Source organism: Notamacropus eugenii, chromosome 4 (genome assembly GCF_028372415.1).
Source record: "Notamacropus eugenii isolate mMacEug1 chromosome 4, mMacEug1.pri_v2, whole genome shotgun sequence".
Classification (NCBI taxonomy): Eukaryota; Metazoa; Chordata; class Mammalia; order Diprotodontia; family Macropodidae; genus Notamacropus; species Notamacropus eugenii.
The window spans coordinates 462,165,475-462,188,367 of NC_092875.1; the positions used below are offsets into that span (position 1 = coordinate 462,165,475).

General features: G+C 36.5%; 1 protein-coding gene across 9 annotated transcripts in view; it reads left to right on the top strand.

Annotated features, from left to right (window-relative positions):
- Window positions 1-22,893, top strand: part of SSBP2 (single stranded DNA binding protein 2) — a 402,471-nt gene that overhangs the window by 345,187 nt on the left and 34,391 nt on the right. For all 9 annotated transcript variants that reach the window (XM_072606240.1, XM_072606243.1, XM_072606244.1 and 6 more), the window contains 4 exons: window positions 3,030-3,096; window positions 4,707-4,777; window positions 10,440-10,507; window positions 19,127-19,175. In XM_072606240.1, the coding sequence (XP_072462341.1) occupies window positions 3,030-3,096; window positions 4,707-4,777; window positions 10,440-10,507; window positions 19,127-19,175 (255 nt within the window). The remainder of the gene's footprint in view (window positions 1-3,029; window positions 3,097-4,706; window positions 4,778-10,439; window positions 10,508-19,126; window positions 19,176-22,893) is intronic.

The window sequence follows — 22,893 nt, forward strand, 5'->3', positions numbered from 1 at the left end:
AAGGACTCTCCAAAACTCTTGTATAAACCCTGCCCCTCAAGGCACTTATGTAGCATCATGTCAGCATTCTCTCTACCATTTAGGAGATTCTCATGAAAGATGGTCCAGCATGACTGGAAATCAGGGTTACAATGGAACTGCCATGTTTGAAAGATTCAGTATCGACACAAAAGGAGTGAACTGAAGTCTAGGGTTTCTTCACTTCACCATGATAGTCACCCAAATTCCCTAGAAACAATTTTTAATTGAACTGGTATCCACAATTCAAAATACCTATTACAAAATATCACATCTGTTTCCACCAGAGGAATGAACTTTTTACACGAGTGGGTTACATTTTAAAGAATGTTGTTGTTTTTGAAGGCAGCTTCAAAAGTGAAGTCCCAAAAATATTCTGGTCTCTTGTGATATCATTTCACAATACATGTTTTAGTCTTTCAAAGAGACAATACTCATTAATATCCATAAATTTTGATATGTTTATTTACAAATAGGCCTCATTATCCTATATACTTTATATATACCTCAAGGATAAAAGTAAAAAAACTAAAATTGTTTAATAATTCAGAATTTTTACTAACTAAGATAAGCTTTCCAAGTAAAAAAAAAAACATTCTTTAAAGAGATAATTATTTAACTGTAGGGATATTCAGTATTCATAGCTTGGGAGGGAAGGGAATAGGTATTAAATATCCCACACCCTGCAAATTGGTAAAATAACAAAAAAATGGGAAGTCAGTTTTAGAGGGTTTGTATGGAAAAACAGGCATACTAATAACACATTTGGTAACTGTGAATTTATTTGACCATTTTGGAAAGTGACCTGGAATTTTGCTAAGGACGTGGCTAAAAAGTTCATACCATTTTACTCAGAGATTCCATTTCTAGACAAACACCCTTAAGGGGGAGGTGTAGGATAGCCAGAAAAGCCCAATAGACACCATCATATTTATAGCACCGCTTTCTGTGAAGCAAAGAACTGGAGGCAAAATCAATGTTGATGTCCATCAACTGGGCCTGTTGAACCAAATATGGATGCAATAGAATATTACTACCCCATAAGAAATAGTGTATGAAGGAATGCATGGAGGCAGGGGAAAAATTCTACAAGCTAATACAGAATGTTAGCAAAACCAGGAAATGTTTACAGAATACCTTGGGTAATGTAAATAAAAACAAGAATGAAATCAAGTCTGAATATTGAGCAGATTTAATGAACAAGCTTGGCACAAGGTGTGAATGCATCTGCCTCTTCTTTGCAGAGGTGTAGGACTATATGTTTGACTTGAAGGATGTGCTGGTTAGTTTTGGTAATCTGCCTCTATCCTCTTTCTTATATATTCTTTATGAGATATGTCAATCAATAAATATTTATCAAGTGTCTTCTATATATCAGGCACTGTGTTAAGCCCAAAGGATACAAAAAATCCCTGCCCTCAAGGAGTTAAAAGTCTAATGAGGGAAGACAACAAGCGAAGAAATATGTGCAAACAATCTATGTACAGGATAAATAGGAAAGTAACAGAAGGAAGGCTCTAGAATTAAGAGGGACTGGGCAAGACTTCTTGCAGAACTTGAAGGAAACTGGGGAGGTCAGTAGTCAGAGAAGAGAGAGGAGAGTGTTCCAAGCATGGGGAAAAACCAGAGGGGACACTTGGAGTCAAGAGATGGAGTGTCTTGTTTGTGAAACCTCTAGGAGAAAAGTGCCACTGGATGGAAGAGGATATGTCAGGGAGTAAGATGTAAGAAGAATGGAAAGGGAGGAGGAGGATAGGTTATGAAGGGCTTTGAAAGCTAAACAGAGCATTTGAAATCCCCTAGTATGAGGGCAGGAGTAAGGAGGAAAGAAAAATTGTGAGCCAGGTACTAAACTCATTGAGTAAGGTGTGGAAGTGATCTTCATAAGCAACAGCTACCAGGATTTGAATTGGGTCACAGATATGAATTGCATGAACCTCAGAGGAAGAGATCTTACTAAATTTTGGAAGTCAAGAAAGAACCTGAAAGTGGCAATGGGAAGCAAGGAGCATTCCGACTCCCTGCTTCACACAATGAAATGCCTCTCTGGGTGAAGGGGAGAGGGATGGTTGTATTGGGAAATGAAAGGGATATAAAACGAAAGGTGTCAATAAGAAAAATGTTGAAAAGATGAGCTTGACCAGAGTTGGTACAACTTAATGTAACTTGAGAGGATTTGGAGGGATAATGTGCTCTACAGAGATGCCAGATTATACGCTATGTGTATAGTTGCACAAAGTTCACAGCTTATTAGGGCATATCCCAGCTATATTGCTGCTTTGCTTATTGTCTAAATGCTTATTAGTCATTCAGTTAATAATTATTAAGCATCTACTATGTGCAAAATGCTAGAGCAGAAACTATAAAGGATGCAAAGGAAAATATTCCAAAGAGGTGTCATGCTGACATCAACCAGGTTGGTCTAGCTCTGTTTTTAGCCTTTCCTTTCCATACGGTTTTCCCAAATGCAATTTTATGGCAGTTTATTTAATGGATTACCACAAATTGACCACCAAGTAGTCAACAGACTTGGCTTGTTGAATCTCTCCTATATGGGGGCTGGTTCTCAGGAAGCACACAAGTCTGTTGCTAAGACTTATTTAAAGCTTTTCCAGCCTGGTAGAACTTGCTTGACCCTGTACTTGGTGAACATAGTACTTGAGCATCCAGGGTCTCCTCCAGATCACACTAGAGCATTTGTGTAGGATTGGTGGAGAACTATGTAAAAATGATAATTTTTTTGAAAAAGCATTCTTCTAAAGTCAGTGATTTTTTTCTCAGTTCTTTATGCCCAAAGAGTCTTTGGCTGACTGAATAAGGTTATGAAATACATCAAAAGATCAGTAATATACAATGAATAGTCTTATATGCACTTGAGGTTTTTTCTCCTTTTGAGAGATTGGCATGATTGAGTACAACTCTTGAGAAATACTAGAATTAGTTTAAGTATTAAATATAATGTAGTTTGTTGAATTCTGTCATCATGCTTTGTTTTTCTTTAAATACTTTAGGCACTTGGAGGTGTCCCAGGAAGTCAGCCATTACTGCCCAGTGGAATGGATCCAACGCGACAACAAGGTCAGTTATTCAAAGTGGGTTTCCATAAAATTGATACTAAGAATTTCAGTGGAAATACTTTGCTTTCTCAAATAAATTTCCTTTCTATAAGTTTCGCTGTTACCATTGCACTTGTACATGTAATTTACTAAACTGTAGCATATTAGAAACCTATCAGGAAACTTGGGTTTTAATTCCAGGCATGTCAGTAACTTTAATAACCTTGGAGAGACCACTTCATCTCTTTAGGTCTTGGTTTTCTTACCTGGGGCACTTGGGCTAGAAAATTCAATCCATTTCTGACATTGTGTAATTGGTATATTATGATTTGCATTTATAGGGTCAGTACAGTTAAATGGAGGAGGGGAACAGCTAGGTTGCACAGTGGATAAAACTCAAAGTGTAGAGTCAGGAAGACTCCTCTTCCTGAGTTCAAATCCGGCTTCAGGCCCTTACTATCTAGGTGACCCTGGGTAAGTCTATTTGCCTCAGTTTCCTCATCTGTAAAATAAGCTGTAGACAGAAATGCCTGCCAAGAAAACCCCAAGTAGGGTCATGAAGAGTCAGACACAACTGAAAAGACTGAACGGCAACAAAATGATAAAATGGAAAGATCACTGGAGCAGTCTTCAAGAAACAGACCTGGATTCTGAGTGCTTGCTCATGTGGCTTTGGGCAAGTCACAACTTCTCTCAAGCTTAATTTCTTCCTCTGTAAGATGGGAACAATCATCAGCTGTACCTGCTTCGAAGGACTGTTGAGAAGGTTCAGTAGATAATAGATGTGAAATCACTGCAAATTGTAAGGGTCTGTTATCAATATAGATAGGAGTAAGAATAAATAAAATAATAAATACCCTTGGAAGATAGGAACAACATGGGTATTGAATGAAAGATAATTCAGTAGCATCATTTTAGGTAACTGCTTCAGGCTCTTAATCCTCCAACTTTTTATCATAATTGCCAACAAAGAGAAATATTAAATAAATTGAGTTTCATCTCTTATTGCTTGCTGTTTGTGACCTCTTCTGGTAGTGAAGTTGGTAAACAGTGAAATGACCACAGGATGGATTAGAATTATTTACATTACTAGATTTAAAAAACCACACCCACACACATGCCTTAATACTTGAGGGCTGTTTGTTTATATGTTTATGTTTATATATATGTATGTATATGTTTGTATGGTGCTTTTCAAAACGCTTCCCATACATTATCTCGTTTGACCTTCGTAAATCAATATGATGGATACTTTAGCTATTATCCTCATTTTGCATCTGAGGAAGCTGAGGTCTAGAGAGGATAATTCACTTAACTTAGTTGCACAACTAGTAGGCATAATTTGAATGTGGATCTCTTTTAAATTTAGGTCATGCTCTTGACCAGGAACAGTAACTCAGCACTGGGGTATCTTCTAGAGTAAAGATGAGAGTTCTAAGAGAGTAGTAGCATCCCAGCTAGGGATAGGAAATGCAGGAAAGGAAGCTAAGTAGTTTCAGAAACAGGCCATCTGTTACAGTTTGAAGGCAGGTACCTGAAATGCCATTATCTTAACATAAGTTAGAGAAACTGCTGACCCTTGTTTGGCATTCGTGCACAATGGAATCTTACATTTTCGTGTCTTTTTTTCAGGACATCCAAATATGGGTGGACCAATGCAGAGAATGACCCCTCCAAGAGGAATGGTTCCCTTAGGGCCACAGGTATTTGGCATGAATGTTTGTGTGTGGCAGTTGACATTGGTAAACCATAAGTATGGCCAAGAGCCATTTTATGATGCAGGAACTGTAGAATAGGACTAAGAATGATGTTATATCACAAAAAACTTTTTCCTTTTTTTCTGCCTAAGTAATAACTTTATTATAAATTCATGTGCTGAAATGCAAAAATATACAAAATGTATCTGAATAATAACATCAGTTGATTAAAAAAAAGTCTGGCCAGTTTGATGCGAATGTTTACACATATATTATGAATTTTCTAAATCATGTCCATCCCAGTACTGGTCTTTAAATCATTGTAACAATGTGTTTATTTCCAAAACAGTACTCATACGTAATACTTATTTCACACTGGCTAACTGCATTATATCTGGCTTTTAACATGACAAATGCCTGATAGAGTGTTGTGTTTCTGGGGACGTGATTTTATCTGTGTAAATCCAAATCTTTGTAATAAATCATGTCTTAACAACTTTCCACTTTATTTGTATAGTGCCTTTTCCTCTTCAGAGAGGAATAGAAATATAATTTGGTAATTGATAGTTAGCAATGCCTTTCTGTTAGATATACTGGAAAAAAAAAAGTTGTGATATCTTAAATAAAAATCAAGGTGTTGATAATGTTAAATAGCAAAACATTAGAAAAAAATCATGTGAGTTTTATATTCACAATTTTCTAGTGTACACCAGAGGGCCATTGAGAAGTTACCTTTGAAATATATTCTCTTGTACAGACCTAATACTATTCAATGTCTGTCGCCTGTACTTAAACAGAAGCAAGAGATGATAGACTAAATTGAGACATCTCTATCTAGTAGTAGCGTTTTAAGCATTTTGTCCCAGGAGGTCAAATTTGTTTTAGATAGTTTCTTTACATTTTTTCTTACATTTGCAAAAAAGTGCCTTAAGTGAAAATTAATTTCTAAAGAGTGAATCAAAATAACAGAGATGAGAGTTGCATGAACCTGTACAGGGAAGCTCTCACGTGGTTAACAGTAGTCAGTGAATTTCCTTCCCTGTCATCTTCATAAAAGCAACTAATAGTTTTGCTCTTTTAGAAAGTGTTGGATGGCAATTTGGATACGTCATGGGAGCATGGGCTGGTTTGTTATTTTTTCAAGTACCTGAGAGGATTTCAAATTAATTTTATTCTCCTGATTCATTTGAATAACTATTCTGGTCATATTAACTTATGCTAAAGATAAACTATTTAGATTTTCCACCCTGCTGCTTTGCAAGGTGATGTCATTTCCCTCTTTGCCTTTGTATCCCCAGTGCCTATAACCTGATAGGCACTTAATAAATGTTTACTCATTGGTCATATGAGAATTAGATTTCTAAATGGTCACTAAAATTGGTAACCCCATCTTTTTGAAACTTTCATATTTTTCTAAGATTAGTCAAAATCAGTTTTCTCCCAAGATACCCAAATTTAAATGAAACCACTCATTCTGGACCCAAAATATTCTCAGGTGACCTTCAAGCATCTTTTGGTTAGGTATTTTAATTCATTTTGTCCCCAAGCTCATGATGCAAATTGATGAATTAAGTTTATTAAATTGTGTCCAAGTCGTCTAAGAGTTTGAACCAAAGGGTTCAAAGTGTTAGATATTATGAACATATATAAAATGGCTTTATAGAATCATATGGGTTTCATATAGCTAAACTTGTATGGTTTTGAACTAACCTTTTCAGAGTACTTACATGAAACAAAACCTCACATCATACAAATGCAAGTTCCAAACACTATTATCTGAACCAGGCCAGTTTTCATGGTAATTAGACCCAGTCCATTAATAAACAAGTATTTTTTAAGTGCCTACAATATGACAGGCATTGTACTAAGTGCTAGGAATGTAAAGAAAAAAATCAAGCAATTCTTGCCCTCAAGAAGCTTACATTGAAGTAGGGTGAATATGGTATATATAACATGTAGAGACATACATATATACATGCTTATGTATATATGTGCACTTTCATTACATATAGTATGTATATATGTGTATATATGCATGTGTTATATGCATATGCATAAAATACGCAGAATAAATATGGTATAAGTAGAGAGAAGAGCCCCTAATAACTGGGGAGATCTTGAAAGTCTTATCTTCCAATCAGAGAAAATGGCAGCTGGTAAAGTTACCAAGTAAGGAAAGAGAAGGGCTAAGGTAGATCCCTGAGATTCAACCGCAGGTAGGAACATGATATGAAAATTAAACCAGCCAAGAATACTATAAGAGAATGAATTGTCACACACTTAGAAGGAGAACCAAGAAGGAGCAACGTCAAAAAAAACTAAAGAAGAGTCTATGTTGAGGGGGAAGGTGGTCAGCTGGGTATCAAATTGCCAAGATGTTGAGAAGGATGAGGATTGAGAAGAGGCTTTCAGATTTAACAATTAACATATTAAAATAATTGGTAACTTTGAAGAGAGTAATTTCAGGTCAGTTGATGAGTTTGGAAAGAAGTGAGACAACAAATGTTATAGCTTTTAGGAGCTGACTGAGAGGGAGAAGTAATAGAGATGCTAGCTTCAGGAATTGGTTGAATCGTGTGGATTTGAATTTTTGTTTTGTTTTGTCTTGCTTTGTTTTAGAATGGGGGAGATTTGGACAAGTTTATAGATAGCAGTAAAGGAGCCCAGAGATGGGGAGAAGCTCAGAAAAAGAAGGAATGGTTAAAAGGGGCAGTTTGCTGGAGAAGACACGAGGGTAGGATCACGTAGAAGAGTTGGCCTTAGCAAGGGGAATGGCTCAGCAAAGACTGGAGTAAAGGAAGGGAAAATAGGGGATGATGTCAAGTGGCTTTGAGATAAAGGGAAAAGTGGGAGATAGATTGGTCATAGTAAATGGTCTCTGTTTTCTCAGTATGGTATGAGGTGAGACCCTTCCAGAAGTGGAAAAGGAAGAGATTATGTGGTAGGATGGAAGAGAGGAAAGATTTGGACCAGCCTTTGTGGGAGTAAGATACAAAACCAATTAGGAAGGAGTAAAATAAATTGCTTTGTTGTGATAAGAGTTCTGTTGCAGTTAGATAACATGAATTTGAAACCAGTCAAGGTTTGTTTTACTGAAGTTTCTTTTCAACTAAAGCTCTTGTGTAGGTCATTAAGAATTTTTAGCTGTTTTTCTATTATTTCTGTACCATAACCCAATTTATTTGAATTGATTTTCGATTTATATTTCTGCTTCTCCATCTTTTTGCTATCTTTTTCCTTTAAGTATCGTTAAATATGTGACTTTATTTAGTAAGAGCAATTTGCTAATTAACCAGTGTATATTGAGCCAAATATGTAATTATTTTTACAGTATATTTCATTGGTTAAATGTGTTTTCATTCTCAAATAGCAGAATGAGATAGGTTTCCTCTGGACAAATTAGCAGCTGAAGTTTTTCTTAATGGATAGTAGTTCATGTCAGATTTATTAAATTTATTTAATTTTTAACTGATCCTTCTGCTTTTATCATTCCAAACACAATACTTCTACTAAGGAGGGTTGGTGCTGTTTGTGTTTTGTTTTATCAAATTTTATACTGGAGGAATTATGCCAATATTGTTCAGAACATGCCGACCTGAAATGTCAAAGCACTTAGACTTCATTTGAATATGTAGTAATAGTGAGCTTTCTGGTCACTGCGGTTATGCTCTGAGTTACACAGTTGTGGATCTGTCTGGCTTATGTTATAAATAAATTACATTTTAGTAAATGTGTAAAGTTTAGAAAATACCTATTTCAAGTAAATTTTATTTGTGAGCAATGGCTAATAAGATCCTAACACAGACAGGAATTCATTCTTTGAGATTATTCTTTCTTGAGGCGAAGCAGCACCCTTGCTCTTCATTGTCATATACATTATTATGGATTTACAGGAGAAATCAGACAGTTTTTCAAATTTGGGCTATACAGAGAAAAAGGAAATTGCTTATATGAGTCATGTATATTTAAATGAAGGAAGAAACTATCCTTTTGTTTATACCATATTAAGAAAAAATAAGAGCTATTCTTGACTCAGGTAAAATAATTTGAAGTGAGGGGATTCTAATGAGAGTTTATGTTTAAATTTCTCAATTACACCATATATACTTTAAGTTTCATCATTATTAACATCATGAAGGGGACCAAGCAGAGCTTTCTCCTGTAAAATACCATGTCGACTGTGATCTTTGAAATACAACGGAATATTGAATGTTTATTCTTAAGTTATGTTCTGAGGTTGAGATTCATGAAGAAGAGGAAAGAGTTTGCAAGCATAGGAGCATTTTGGAACCATAAAAATGGAAGAAAAATACATCTTTTAATCAGCTTAGGTTCCTCTAGAAGTCCCAGTAAGATAACCAAATAATGTAAGTTATGAAGTTTAGAGTATACAGTGTGTATATGCTAATTGTACAGTTGACACACGATATTTCAGTGCAATTCATATCCAAATAAAGCATTTACTGTGTGCAGAATGCTGTTAGATGCTGGGGTTATGAGCATACAAAGATTACATATTCACATGTTGCATGAATGAGTAAATGTTCCATTTGACTTTGTGTTCAGATTACCGAAAGATTTATCTTCCCATGTTCCCTACTTCAATTATTGGTCTACATGTTGCATTCCTTTGTATATCCCTAATTAGGGTACTTTCTCCATTTAAAAACATTATCTTTCTCTTTGCAATTCACACCCTTTACATCTTGACTTACTTTTGGTGCAGCAAGGCAGCCATGTAACTCCAGTCTTGCTAACCTTGTATTCCTATAGTCAATGGTAACATTAACTTAATGATGAAATTACACTCCACTACTATACTCCCATGAAGAAAAAAAACAGTACTAGTGGGAAAAAGGTCAGTTTGAGAACCAGAAAGAAATTTATTGTTTTATGTTGCTATCACTGGCAAACTAATTCCTTGATACAGGGCTTTAGCTTCTGATGCATTAGAAAGAACATTATAACAATTCAATGAGTGAACTTCCTATTTTAATTGCAAGTTTTAAGGTAGCTCAGTGACCACCTGTGTCAGGGTCTTATAGAGGAGACTGTTGCATTGACGGACTTTAAACTAGGTTAATTCTAATGTTCCTTTCAAATCTAAAATCTTTTAATTCTAAGTTAGCTTTAGCTATTACACATAAGAAGTTACATGTGTATATATGTGCAAATATACAAACGCGTGCTTTTATGAGCATGCATGCTTTGGTTTTTTAGGTTACTATGAAATTTATAATTTAACCCTGGAATTTTAATTGTGATCATTAAATATTTCAAATCAACTTTCTTGCATTGAACTCTCAGTAGCATTTGTCTTTGCCTATGATGTTGTGTCAAGATCAGAAATCTATAATTTATAAGAAATTCCCCCCACCTAAAAAGTACATTGTTACGCACACAGTAGGTGATTAATGTATGTTGAATGTTATGACTATAAACATTTCTCAAATTCATTTAATATGCTTCAGTAAGCCTACATTTTCATACATTTTTCATAAGCTAAAAATTAAAAAGTACAAGAATGGATTCCTCACTGAATTGCACAGGCCTTATCCAGTCAGCAATTGTGTAGGGAAGTCATTAACCTGCTCTCCTTTCTTTCCCCCCTCCTCTTTGGTTTTGTTTTTTTGTTTTGTGGTAGTCTGACCCTTGGTTATCATTGCAGAACTATGGAGGTGCAATGAGGCCCCCTCTGAATGCTTTGGGTGGCCCTGGAATGCCTGGAATGAACATGTAAGCAAACCCGTTACACTATTATCTTTACTGAAATGATATTCATTTTAAAAACAAATAATGAGCTGTGGCTCAAACCAAGAGAGGGAATGTGTATATAATGTAATTGAATATCGTAAAATGTTATCATTTTATTCACTTTTTTCCAAAAAATGCTCTGCATATTTTTCTTTTCTTCCTTTTACAACCTGTGTAAATAATGGGCATGCCAATTTCAGGGTCCTTTGATGCAAACTTTGGCTTGGTGTTTCTGTTAAATTTTCATGTTTTATTGCATGCCAATTAATGGGTATGCATGAGATGCCAAGAGGATGAGAGGAAGGTCTTCAGCATATTGGCTGGATCTCCTGTGGCAGAGATCCTGGACAGGAGTAATAAAAATGGGCAAATGTAAGTGGGTTACAATCTGTGTTATTGCAGGGAGTATCCACATTGATTCCTCACAGTACCAATTATGAAAAAATGAATAGTCACAAAAAATAAAGATGTAAGCAGCATCATAATTCAAACCTGGAATAGTAAAGAGCCCGATCTTTTTCAAATTTGATTTCTACATTTAGGCAATTAACTGTTGGAAAAGATAGGACTCACCTCTGACTAAAACGTAAGCTTTGATAAAGCCATTCTCATTAAAAAGTAAGCTTTGGTAAAGCCATCCTCATCATTTTCTACCCCTAAAAGAACTTTGATAAATGTTTGTTTCACCCTGTCATAGAGCAAATGGCAGAGTTTTACTGAAAAGGCTATTTTGGAGAACTGAACAGGTATTCTCACTTGCTATTATACTGGAATTTATTGAGAAAGTCCACATTTCACAATTATCCAGTTTACCCTACAAGTTTCATTTGCCCCAGAGGTTAGTCACTGGTAATCTGGAAAATCTGTTAATGAATTGCAGATATGTGATCTAAAGATGGATGATCCTAAGTAATAGAGAGACATTATATAATACTGAACATTGTGAAAAGGTGCTCTATTCAAGCATTTTTTTGGATCCAACTATATCTAGTCTACCTGTCTATTAACATTTTACTGACACTGAAAAACATAATAGTAATCAATAATTTTGGTGACAAGTTGAACTAAAAAAATTGGCAATAGCATGATCTATATTGTGATTTCATTGTTGTAAGGAACTTCCAGTTTAGGGAATTCCCTCTACCAAAACAATTCAACCATCATTTGGCTACTTACAGTCTTAGAGAGTTTCCAGGGGCACTGGGAGGTCCAATGACTTGCTATCAGGTCATGTAGCCAGTATGTTATCTTGCCTCTGGCAGTTGTTTCCCAAATATATACTTCTTTTCTAGAATTACTACTTTAATAACATCAGGATTAAAGGTAAGCAATCTATTTTTTTAAATGTAAAAAATTGAAAATAGTAACTGAATTGCACCATCAATATATAATTATAAATTTTTAGGGGCAAAGTTTACAGATTAACTTTGGTAATCATTTTAAAGTCATTAATATATGCCTTATTTCTAATCATCTTTACATTATAATTATTTGGTGTATTAGGCAACCCACTTTTAGAGTATGAGAAGGTATTAATCCATATGATCACTTATGGCTTTAAAATGCTCCTTGATTCTCTGAAACTGCAATGATTGTCTTTGTTCTCCTGTGCTTGCATGTATGCATAATTAATAAACCAGATCCAAGTTATGTTTTGTACTATGGAGTCTAAAAATATGTGTGAAAAAATTTATTGCAAAGCATCTTTAATCATTAGACATGTACTTTGGTTATAACTGATCATTAAAGATAATTTATGTTTATGTATAGATATCCAGGCTATGGATCCAAATATATTACAATTTTTCCATTATATCACTCTTAGCAGTTTGTATGATGCTTAGATCTGAGAGTCCCCAACTTTCATTTTCTCCATGCTTTGTTGATTATGTATTACACTACCTTTAGTATTGTGTCCTAGTTAGTTCTTCTTTCCTTAGAAGTTATGTTTATAGAAAAGAGAATACAAAAATTTGTGCAAATATTTTTTTAAATTTCCAGGTAAACATGTTTAAGGATAAAAAATTGAATAAATTTTAAGTCTTTTTTTTCTATTTTATAAGTCCTATACATTTATGACTGTGTGTGGTATATTCTTAGAATAAAATGAATTTTTGTTAAGATAAGAAATATCTATTTCTGTGAGAATCTTCTGCCTGAAATAGGAGGGAAGAAAGATCACAGAGGTCTAAGTTCTCATTTTTTTGTTAGACAGAGGGCCAGCCATGTTTTATAAAAAAATGTGACCTCTTTCAATTTCAATTTTGATTACAAATTTACATAGTTCAAATTTCATCCCTACATTGTATTCATATAGAAACTTCCTTGTTATGACATACCTTATGTCATGGGTTATAATGTGATTGATATGAAAAGGGGGGCAGTCACAGAATTTTAGAATCTCATCTGATAATAACTGCCATTCAATACCATTGCTGTCCTTCCTGCTTACCTCCTTCCACCCCAGCCAAAATTGTTGTGAAGGTTAAAGTGGATTCTAAATGTTCTGAGCACTTGGAAGAAAATTTACTATATAAATATGAGTTATTATTAATACTTCTCTTAAAATGTTAAAATGCTATTTAACGGAAAACTCATTGGGGGCTATGAGAACAAGTGAGTGTTTATAGAATATTTGAAAGTCACAAAATAAGTATATTATTCTTATGCTACTTTAATAATTCTTGGTTAAACTTCACACATGATATACAAAATTATGATAAGGATTGCTGTGTAATATATTGTATTGCTTTTATCATGATTTTCAAAATGATAGACTCAGCTCTGTATGTTCCAATCAAGGGTTTGTGCAGGACTTTTGTGTGAGTCAGAGCCTAGAAGCGTTGTCTCTAGCTAACAGGACTATCAGTTGGTGTCAGGCCAGCCACCGATCTAACTCATTTTCATGCCTCAAGTGATTTACTCTGATGCTGACTGACAGTTCAGCCACCCAATGACAGAGGATGTTCTAACTGAAAGAAGTTCCAGTCATCTTCAGATGAAAACAAAGTCCCAGACCTTAGTCTGAGCATGTAAAGTGCCCAGTTCTATTTAAGAAACAGAGTAATAGCCAATGCTCGCAAATCCTCTCTGATCTTTTACAGACATGGTAAGTATCCGGCAGGAGATGCATTTCAGAATTTCAGGCTGAGACCTAGGCTTCCCTAAGTGTATGCGTCTGTTTATGGCCCTTTGCTCATGAACTTATTGCACTATTTGGCCCCCAGTTTCTTCTCTCCTCCATTTTATTCATCTCCATGAAACATGATTGAAGAGCAGTTGGTTGTATGGGAGCCTAAATGATGCACTGATAACAAGATCGCCACATACTGCAGCTTCCACCATAGGGCCTGTGATGTCAGTGAAGACCTGAAATCCTGCCTCTGAAAACAGATCTTTTCAGAAACTTAACATCAGGACAAAGGTTTTTAGAGGACAGATTATCAGACAAGGACCCTGAATGCACTCAATAAACATAGCATTTCATGCATATTTGCCAACCATGTCCTCTTGTTAAAATAGCTAAAACTGATAGCTCTTGGGTTGGTGCTAAGAGCTTACATTTGTAGCTTAATCCATGAATGTGTATCTCTAAATGTACATTTTTTTTTCTTTTGGTCTGGACCTGTGATTACTTGGTGTAGGTAATTCCTACTGAAGAAGCAGCTTCCACAGATAGAAATCAGCAGCTCCTTTATAAGTATAAGGGTGAAGTTCATTTATATTTACTCAATCATGTCATAGTATCCTACTTAAAGTAAACAATAAAATGCCTAATCAATTAATTTCAACCACTGACTTTATTAAAAAATGCTTGTAACAGGAATGAAGAATTCAGGTAGGCTGAGGAAACTTGGTTATGTCCTAGAGGTCATCTTTTAGTTATCAAGAGAGTCAGAAAAAGAATCATTTGAAAAACTGGAGCAAACCTGCTTTCTAGTAAAATCTCTGAGTAGGAATATCCTATGGAGGGCAGGAGGATTAGAAGAAGACTCCCATTTGGTCTTGACCAGGTTTCCTCTCCCCTTTTGCTGAAGGAGGATCTTAGAATCTTTGAAGAATCAGGGAATTTTGGAATTCCCATCTTCCTTTCAGTGCCCCAGCAGTATCCACAGAACTACTGGTTAAGTTTCTATTGGGAACCAGGGGCAGTCTAGACCTACATTCATGACTCTACCAGGAATCCAGCAAAAGAGCCTGTACCATACTTAAGAAGAACATCTTGAGCCCCTCATGAATGCAAGAGAAGGACTTCCTACAACCAAAAGCTATGGCTTACCCCTTTGTCACGTGTGCTCTTTGAGCTTAAACCCACTCTTCTGTAGACCCTGTAGATACTTGTGGGAGAGTATGTCACAGACTTTAGGAGGATATGTAGTAAGGGTCCCTTTCTAAAAGCTGCTTAAGGCTGACTGATTAGACTGATTCTCAGATGTGGGGGGAAGTATATCAGTAGAAGATATATATCAAGGACATTAAAGAATTACCCACCAACTCCTCAGGAGTACCCCTAAAACTCATGTGAAGGAGGTATGGCCTTGATCCACAACTCACGATGCACCTGTGGAAGTTACAGTCAGAATCCTCATAGCTATAGGTCACAAAAGTTAGATCCTTAGAGAGTAGCCTGGAAAATTTAAATGACTTGTGCAGGATTGTGCTGCCAATATGTTCTCAAGGCAGGATGGGGACCTATGCCTTTTTGGCTCCAGAGCCGATTCCCTGTCCTCTATGCCACCATGCCACCTGCCTCTCAAATGTATACCTGTGCTATAATTGTTTAGTGTGTGTGTGTGTGTGTGTGTGTGCATGTGTGTAGAAAACATGGGGAGAGAGCTATATCTAGCTACAGTTGTTCCTATTATATTATTACTGCAAATCAAAGTCAGAATTATCACTTTATGATTAGCCACAACCAAAGAATTTTACTTTGTTGTGGTTCGTTACTAACAATCAGCTTAATCCTTTCAGGAATAATTCTACATTGGAGAGATGGCTAACAGCATGATAGAGATTTGAATGATCATGACTAAGCCCAGTTTTGTTACCTTAAAGTAACAATAAACACACTAAATAAAGTACAAGAACAACAAAATGAGGGTGGGGAATGCTCACGGAAAATAATATTCTCATGGAAGATGAAAAAAAGAAAACGAATGATTTCACCAAAAAGGCCTCAGTGAATTGACTAAACATTATAAGGCAAAAGTAAAGGAAGAGAGAGCTTTGGAAGGAAAGAACAAAAGAGCAGACTCTTAGAAGGGAAGCTGGATCTCACACAAAAATCTTCTGGCTGGTGATAAACTCAATACCAGACACAAAGCTACCTGGCGTCTCTAAACATTGAAATGAAATCGGTGAAGGAAAAAGTCAGCTAGATACATATGAGACTCAACAGTTTGGACCGGGGCGGGGAATTTCACAGTGAAGTTTGGATTCGGTCAAAGGGCTGCACTCGAGGACCTAGAAGGCCACACGCAGCCTTGAGGCCCCAGGTTCTCCAACCCTCGTTTGCGCCATTCATTGAAAAGTATTGATTAAATGGTAGAATCTCTGAAAAAGTAGAATAGTCTCAATGTAATAAGAGGTAGAACAAATAACCAACCAGAATTTTTAAAGAGCTTAACTGTAAGAATGTCTACATTCTTCAGTATTAATATAATATGGATAGAGGACAGAACCGACTGGCAAAACCTAAGAATTATTAGTCAGCAGGAAGCATTTTTTAAGAAAAAGGTTCTGAATTCCATATTTTAAAAAATCATACCAAAACAATTTCCCAAAAACATTGAAAACAGAGGACAAACTGAAGCTTGATGAAACACGCTGGACCTTGACAGAGACAATCCTCAAGTTGAATGCACCCAGAAATTCATTTGCCGGACTCCAGACCTTCACAAATGAAATGATTTTTATAAACATCCAGGTCACTGTGGGTGGGGGGAACAGGGAAGCACCTGAAGCCTCAAGGCCACATGTGGCCCTCTAGGTCCTCAGATGTGACCCTTTTACTGAGTCCAAATTTCACAGAACAAATCCCATTTAAATTTTACAGACAAATGCCCTTAATAAAAGGATTTGCTCTGTGGCATTTAGAAAGGCTGCACTTGAGGACCTACAGGGCCACGTGTGGCCTCAAGGCTACAAATTCCTCACCACTGATCCAGGAAGAAATAAATAGTATGTCAGAAAGTATAAATTTGAATCACATAGAAATTCTCATTCAGGGTGAGAAATAAAAGAAGAGCCTGAAATATAATTTATATGTCAGTCAGAGAGTTCTTGGAATCTTGAGGCAGACAGGCAGGGTTTTACATCAAAGTTCCCTAAATGGGGTTTAGGGACATATGCTCAAAGTCAAGAAATCAATGGGAATAACACGGACTTTCCTAAACCCAGCAGACTAGGAGATGGTCATGATCAGCACCATATAAAGAACAGATAAAAGATAAGGACTAATCTTGGCCAGGAGACTTTCTGATGGCTTTTTCTCTTATCTTGGTAACCCAGCTCATAGCATCAATAGCTCAGTTTTAGTGCTATGCGTTAAAAATCATCAGCCTGCTCTTGCTGGAGAGAGACTTTGTACGAGCCATAGAAGCAGAGGGCCTAGGAGATAACCCTGAAGAGGTGAAGCCTAATAGGTGACAGCAGAAAGCAGCTTGTTAGCAGTGATGCCTACACAGATGGCCAACAGACAAGGAGACAATGAGCAGAGAGATACAGAGCCCAGCATAAGCAAATGGGAAGTCCTGCAGAGATGCAGCAACAATTCACGGAGAGCATATACGTGACACCCAGCAGAAATCCGCAGAAAGTCAGACAGTCACATGACCAAAGCCCCCAAGCCACTCTGCTACAGCAGAGAACCTCGTCGCCCTGGCCCGGCAGCCTGCTGACTGGGTGGCGACAGGGGGTTATGGTGTGAATCTCATCATATATGCCCTCTGACCACACAACTTCTCTGCCTGTTTACACACATGTTCTCTGCATGTGTGCCTTTCCTCATGTGGCAGTCTGCATGAGTATTTTAGCCCAGGATTATGATCGCTTCCTATCGTTTTGCTTGCTGTGCTGTTTGAGATTGTCTTTTATTTTGCCCTGGGAGAGGCGATCATGGAATAGTGAGAGGCATGTGGTCATCAGAACTGGCTTCAGAGTCAGGGATGCTTGAGTTCAGAGCTTGGGGAAATCTCTTCACCTGGTGGAGCCCCCAAGCAACTTTCTCAGATTCCAAGGAGCCAAGCAAGTGTAGATGTGCATTGGTAGATTTTTGTCCTCTGGAATATCCCACACCGATGAAATCACAAATCTGGATTCTTATTTAAAAACTGTTTTCCAGTGACTTTCTCAGAATATACCAGACATCCTTGAACTATGGTTTTAGCAGTTGCTGACCCATAGAGCATTTACCACCTGGGGTCTGGGATAAAAGCGATGTTTTCTTGACTTGGTGACCCTGACTTTCATAGTTCCTGCTCCCATGCCACCTGATTGATCTCAGCTTCACTGCTGCAGCTTTGTGGCCTGGGAACACAGAAGGTCCCAGTTTCAGTAAGTTGGGGCCTCCCAGACTTGGTGGTCATCTGAAACCACATAAGTCACCTCCCCTTGATGACACACTGATCACACAAATTTTCACATGGAGGTGAGGGAGACTTTGTATCCTTGCTGTCTTTGAACAAATTACACCTCCTTCATTCAATGACTCAAGTGCCTCATTTCATCCCAGCAACAAACCTGGACTGAGAGAGTGCTGGCTTTAGAACCAGATCTACAACATGGTCACTTGGGAGGAGGAGGGCCACATGTGAGGGAGTGCTTCCCCAGTTGCTAAATATACAAGAAAACTTATTTTTAAAAAACTCAAAACATTTTTGTCTTTTGAACCATGATAAATTTCATAATCTAAAGTGGGTATGCACAAGAAAAACAGACTTGTCTGTAGAAAAAAGAATTCAAAGTAGCCCTGTTTATAATAGCAAAAGGCTAGAAATGATCTGTGTGCACAGTTAATTAGGAAAAAGTTAATAAATTGTGGTATATAAATGGAATAGTATTATTTTACTGTATGGAATAATAAATATGAACAATTCAGGAAATCTAGGAAAACATATGAGGTGATACAAGTAAAGAATGCAGAAGAACAATATTCAAACCTCCCACAACTATGTAAATAAAGGTGAATGAAACAACAACATGTTTCAGGTTAAATATAGTGATAGCTACTGCTACTGTCCTGTTAAAGTTAGAGCCTGCAAGCCTTCCTTTCTTATAACAAATGGTAAATATCACAAGTGTACAGCTTGTTTTAGTCACTTACCTGTATTATTTGGCTTAACTGCTTGTAAAGATTATATTTGGTTTCCGTTTTAAAATATTTGCTAAAAATGCTGAATGATAGAATATGTTGGTAATAAAATAATTTGTTTTGTTTAAAAAAGAGACATAGGAGAATAAGTTATTCCTTTGTTGGAAAAGGACTACGGTAAAGTTTTGGTGGAATTATTAGTATTCTGTTATTTAATGTTTTTAAATATCGATTGATCAGAAGCTAAAATTAGTTTGAGCTAAACATTTGTTTATTATCTTATTTTATAGGGGTCCAGGTGGTGGTAGACCTTGGCCAAACCCGACAAATGCCAATTCAGTGAGTACATTTGTGAGATATTGTTCTAACTTGTGAAATTAATTCTTTATCATAGTAATGTTCCTCTTATTTAGAATAACATATTCAATAGCTTAGCAAAACATTGTGCTTGTGAAGACCCTTGAATTGTTTTGTTGATGTTCACTTCTCTCTGATTCTTTGTGACCCCGTTGGGGTTTTCTTGGCAAAGATACTGGAATGGTTTTTCCATTTCCTTCTCCAACTCATTTTACTCATGAAGAAACTGAGGCAAATGAGGTTAAGTGACTTGCCCAGGGTCACACAGCAAGTAAGTGTCTGAGGTGGGATTTGAACTTAGGAAGAGGAGTCTTTCTGACTCCAAGCCTGCTGCTCTATCCACTGTACCACCTAGCTGTCCCTTTGAATCATTAACGTTGATCAGAATGTAAATTGGACAGGACCATTGTCATATGTGTATGTACACACACACGTATCAGAAATAAGTAATCAGTTTCAAAGAAAATGCATGTACTTGAATTATGAAATTTATTGTGAGAGTTTTTTTCTACTTAGAGGAGTAATATGTGTATTCTTTGCAGAAAAGTACTTTTTATAAGCATATTTATATTAATACTGCTGTTTTATCCATTGTTAGAATAGCTCCTTTAGTCAGTATACCTAAGAAAAATGTATGAACTTCCACAACTGTAATAGTCACTAAATATTTCAGATCAGACTTATCTTTAAAATTTACAGACCAACTGTTTTTCCTAAGATATTTGTATCCTAAGATAACTGTAACGTATATAATCTGTTACTCCTACACAATCTGTGTAGTAGCCTACAATGGTAGGAATGTGGCCAATTTGATTTTTTCACTGTAATGTCTAATATGAGAGTAGATTCATTCAAGATCAAAATTAAACCATATTTAGTCCTTCTGAGTGTGTGGAGATTTTTCTTTTTTTCCCTTAAATTTAGAATCATTAATTGACTCACCAGAGCAAATATGAAGCTAACCTAGTATTTCATGTTGCTGTTAATTTTAATATGAAAAATAGAATAGATAAACCATTAGCTAACAATACCAGAAAAAAAAGGAACCACAATTCATACATATATTTGTGTGTGTGTATAAAAATAACTTGGTATGTTCAGATACCAGTTTCTCTCTCCTAGGAATTTGTTAAAGGAAAATGACTGTCTCATTAAATGGAAACACTTCAGACAAGAAATTTGGAATGTATGGAAGGTTTTTTTTTTCCTGTGTCCTCTCTGAAACTGGCTTAAAACTGGCTTCACTCATATATAAGTGCTACCCAGGGATGTGCTGGGAAGTAGTTAACAACCAGCTCTCAGGGACAGGGGGAAGATTCATAGGATAAACTTTGAAGTTTATTCTGCATTATTCTACATTTTCTCCATCACTTTCTTACAGTCAGTAGGACAGTAAAGTCAAGTCCTGATTTGTAGCAATTGCAGATTTTGGAGATGTAAATGCTCCCACTGAAAATTTAACAATCATCTCTCAGGAGCCAGCATGAAAACATTATAAACTTAAAAAAAAAACCCAAAAAAAATCTTTTTCCTTATTGAAATTACTATGTATCTATATTAAGTATAGTACCTTGCTTCCTGCACAACCCCCTGTAAAATATAAAATATCCTTGAGAGTAGGGATAGTTTACTTTTGCATTTTGTAATTCTGATGGTTTTTAAATAGTAAGAACTTGATAATGTTTGTTGATCGGAATTGAATTACTCAATTCAGCTCACATATAAATGGCACCTCTTCTCCTTGCTATATATAATATTCCAGGCTCTTTTTACATTTTTTTCTTGTACCTTAATGTTTACCAAGCACTTTCTGTACATTCATTTAATCCTCACAGCAGCTCTGGGAAGTGATGCAAGTATATAATTCTAATACCCCACTTTACAGATGAGAAAGCCGGCTCAGAGGATAAGTGTTTTGCCTGTAATTTTATCATTGGTAAATTGCAGAAAAGAGATATTGTGGTTTCTTCTGGTCCCCAGTTGAGCAATGTTTTCATTTCACCAGGAGCTAGCCCCAAATAGAATTTTTTTTCTGACAGTCATCAAGAAGAATTGGATTCTGTAGGTTTAAATGTTGAACTATATACCACACTTCAGACTGTATGTACCAAAAACTATTTCCTATTCATGCTTGCATTCCCTACCTCCACCCCTCGCACCCAACACTTAACGCATAAATATGGGTTAAATATTTGTTGAGTGAATGAATGAACACCATATCCTTACCTCCAATGTGTGGTGTAACATCCTGGGCAAATTAGGTATTTATTTTTTTAAAATGAATTGAATTAAACTCCAAAGAAGTTTAAAAGCCTGAAGGAAAAGCCTACTTGTGAGCTATTTTACAAATCCATAATTCCTCCTAAAAATAGCTAACTACTCTACATGATGTGCCAAACTTGGCAGCACATTCTGGCCACCACATAATTAAATATACAAGCCTAGAATCCTAGGCTAAAGGGGAGAAAATGAGCAAATCAATTTCCCTCTTGATCTATCTGAACTCTCTTTTTAATGAAAACATGCTAGGCATCTTAAGCATCATATCACTAACATAGAAAATTGAAATAAATACAAGAAACTGAGGATATAAGACTGCTGTTGTCCTGGGGCTGGGGTGGGGGGGACAATATCAGGAATACTTAAAACTCAAAACGAGGTGAAATTGGTGTTAAGAATACCTCCCAAAATGGAGAGGGGAGCGCTTCTTAAAACTAGCTGGTTTTTAAAAACACTTGGTTAAGGAGATGTTTAAGATGATAAGCATATTGTAGCAATTGAATGGGATTATAATATCAGAAAACAAAGAGAAGTCAGATGGACTTAATCCATATTTTGCTTCTGCTCAGTTTGGCATTGTGGACCTCCTTGGCATCAGGAAGTCCTGTCTCCAATACATACCACTGTGTGACTCTGGGCAAGCCACTTAAGCTCCCTCTTCCCCACACAACTGTCTAAGATTGTAAAAGGGTATAGATTTGCATTGATAGAGGGAGTTTCCTCATTGAGAGCTTCTTACACCAGTGAAATCATAGGTCTAGTTAGAAAAAAATTTGCTCAAAGAGTTCAGCTTTAGTACTATTCAGTCATTTCAATTGCGGCCAGCTCTTGGTGAACTCAGAAAGCGAGCCTTTCTGACTCCAGGTCCAGTGCTCTAGCTATTTCACCACCTAGCTACTCAGCTTTGGTAGCTTGACAGTAAAACCTAACAGGATAAAAAATAGATCTCATGATCTGCATCCCCTAGAATTGGGCCATCAGTACACATGTATCTTAGACAAACACTGGGGTTATACAATGATTTGGGTTCGAGAGGAGGAGAAATGTGAACTAGATTGCATTTAGGAAGTTTCATTAGAAGAGAGGACGGATTGGCAGATAGGGGCAATTAGAATGCTCGGTGTTTTGGGGTGGGGGGAGGGGACAAAAGGGGAGAAAATTTGGAACCCAAAATTTTGTGAAAATGAATGTTAAAAGTTAAATAAATTAATTTTTAAAAAAAGGAAGTTTCAGGGTGCTTTTGTTGATCTCAACCTTATCCCTGAAAGAAAAGCCAATCTTGTATTTGACAGCATTCTTGAGCAGAGGTTGTGTCTCTGCCAGTCATAGACAACTATAATCTCCTAAGAATTAAAAATACATATCCTCCAAAGAGCATGTGGTCTGCTTCGGTCAGCTGTAACCTGTTACCAGAGAAGAA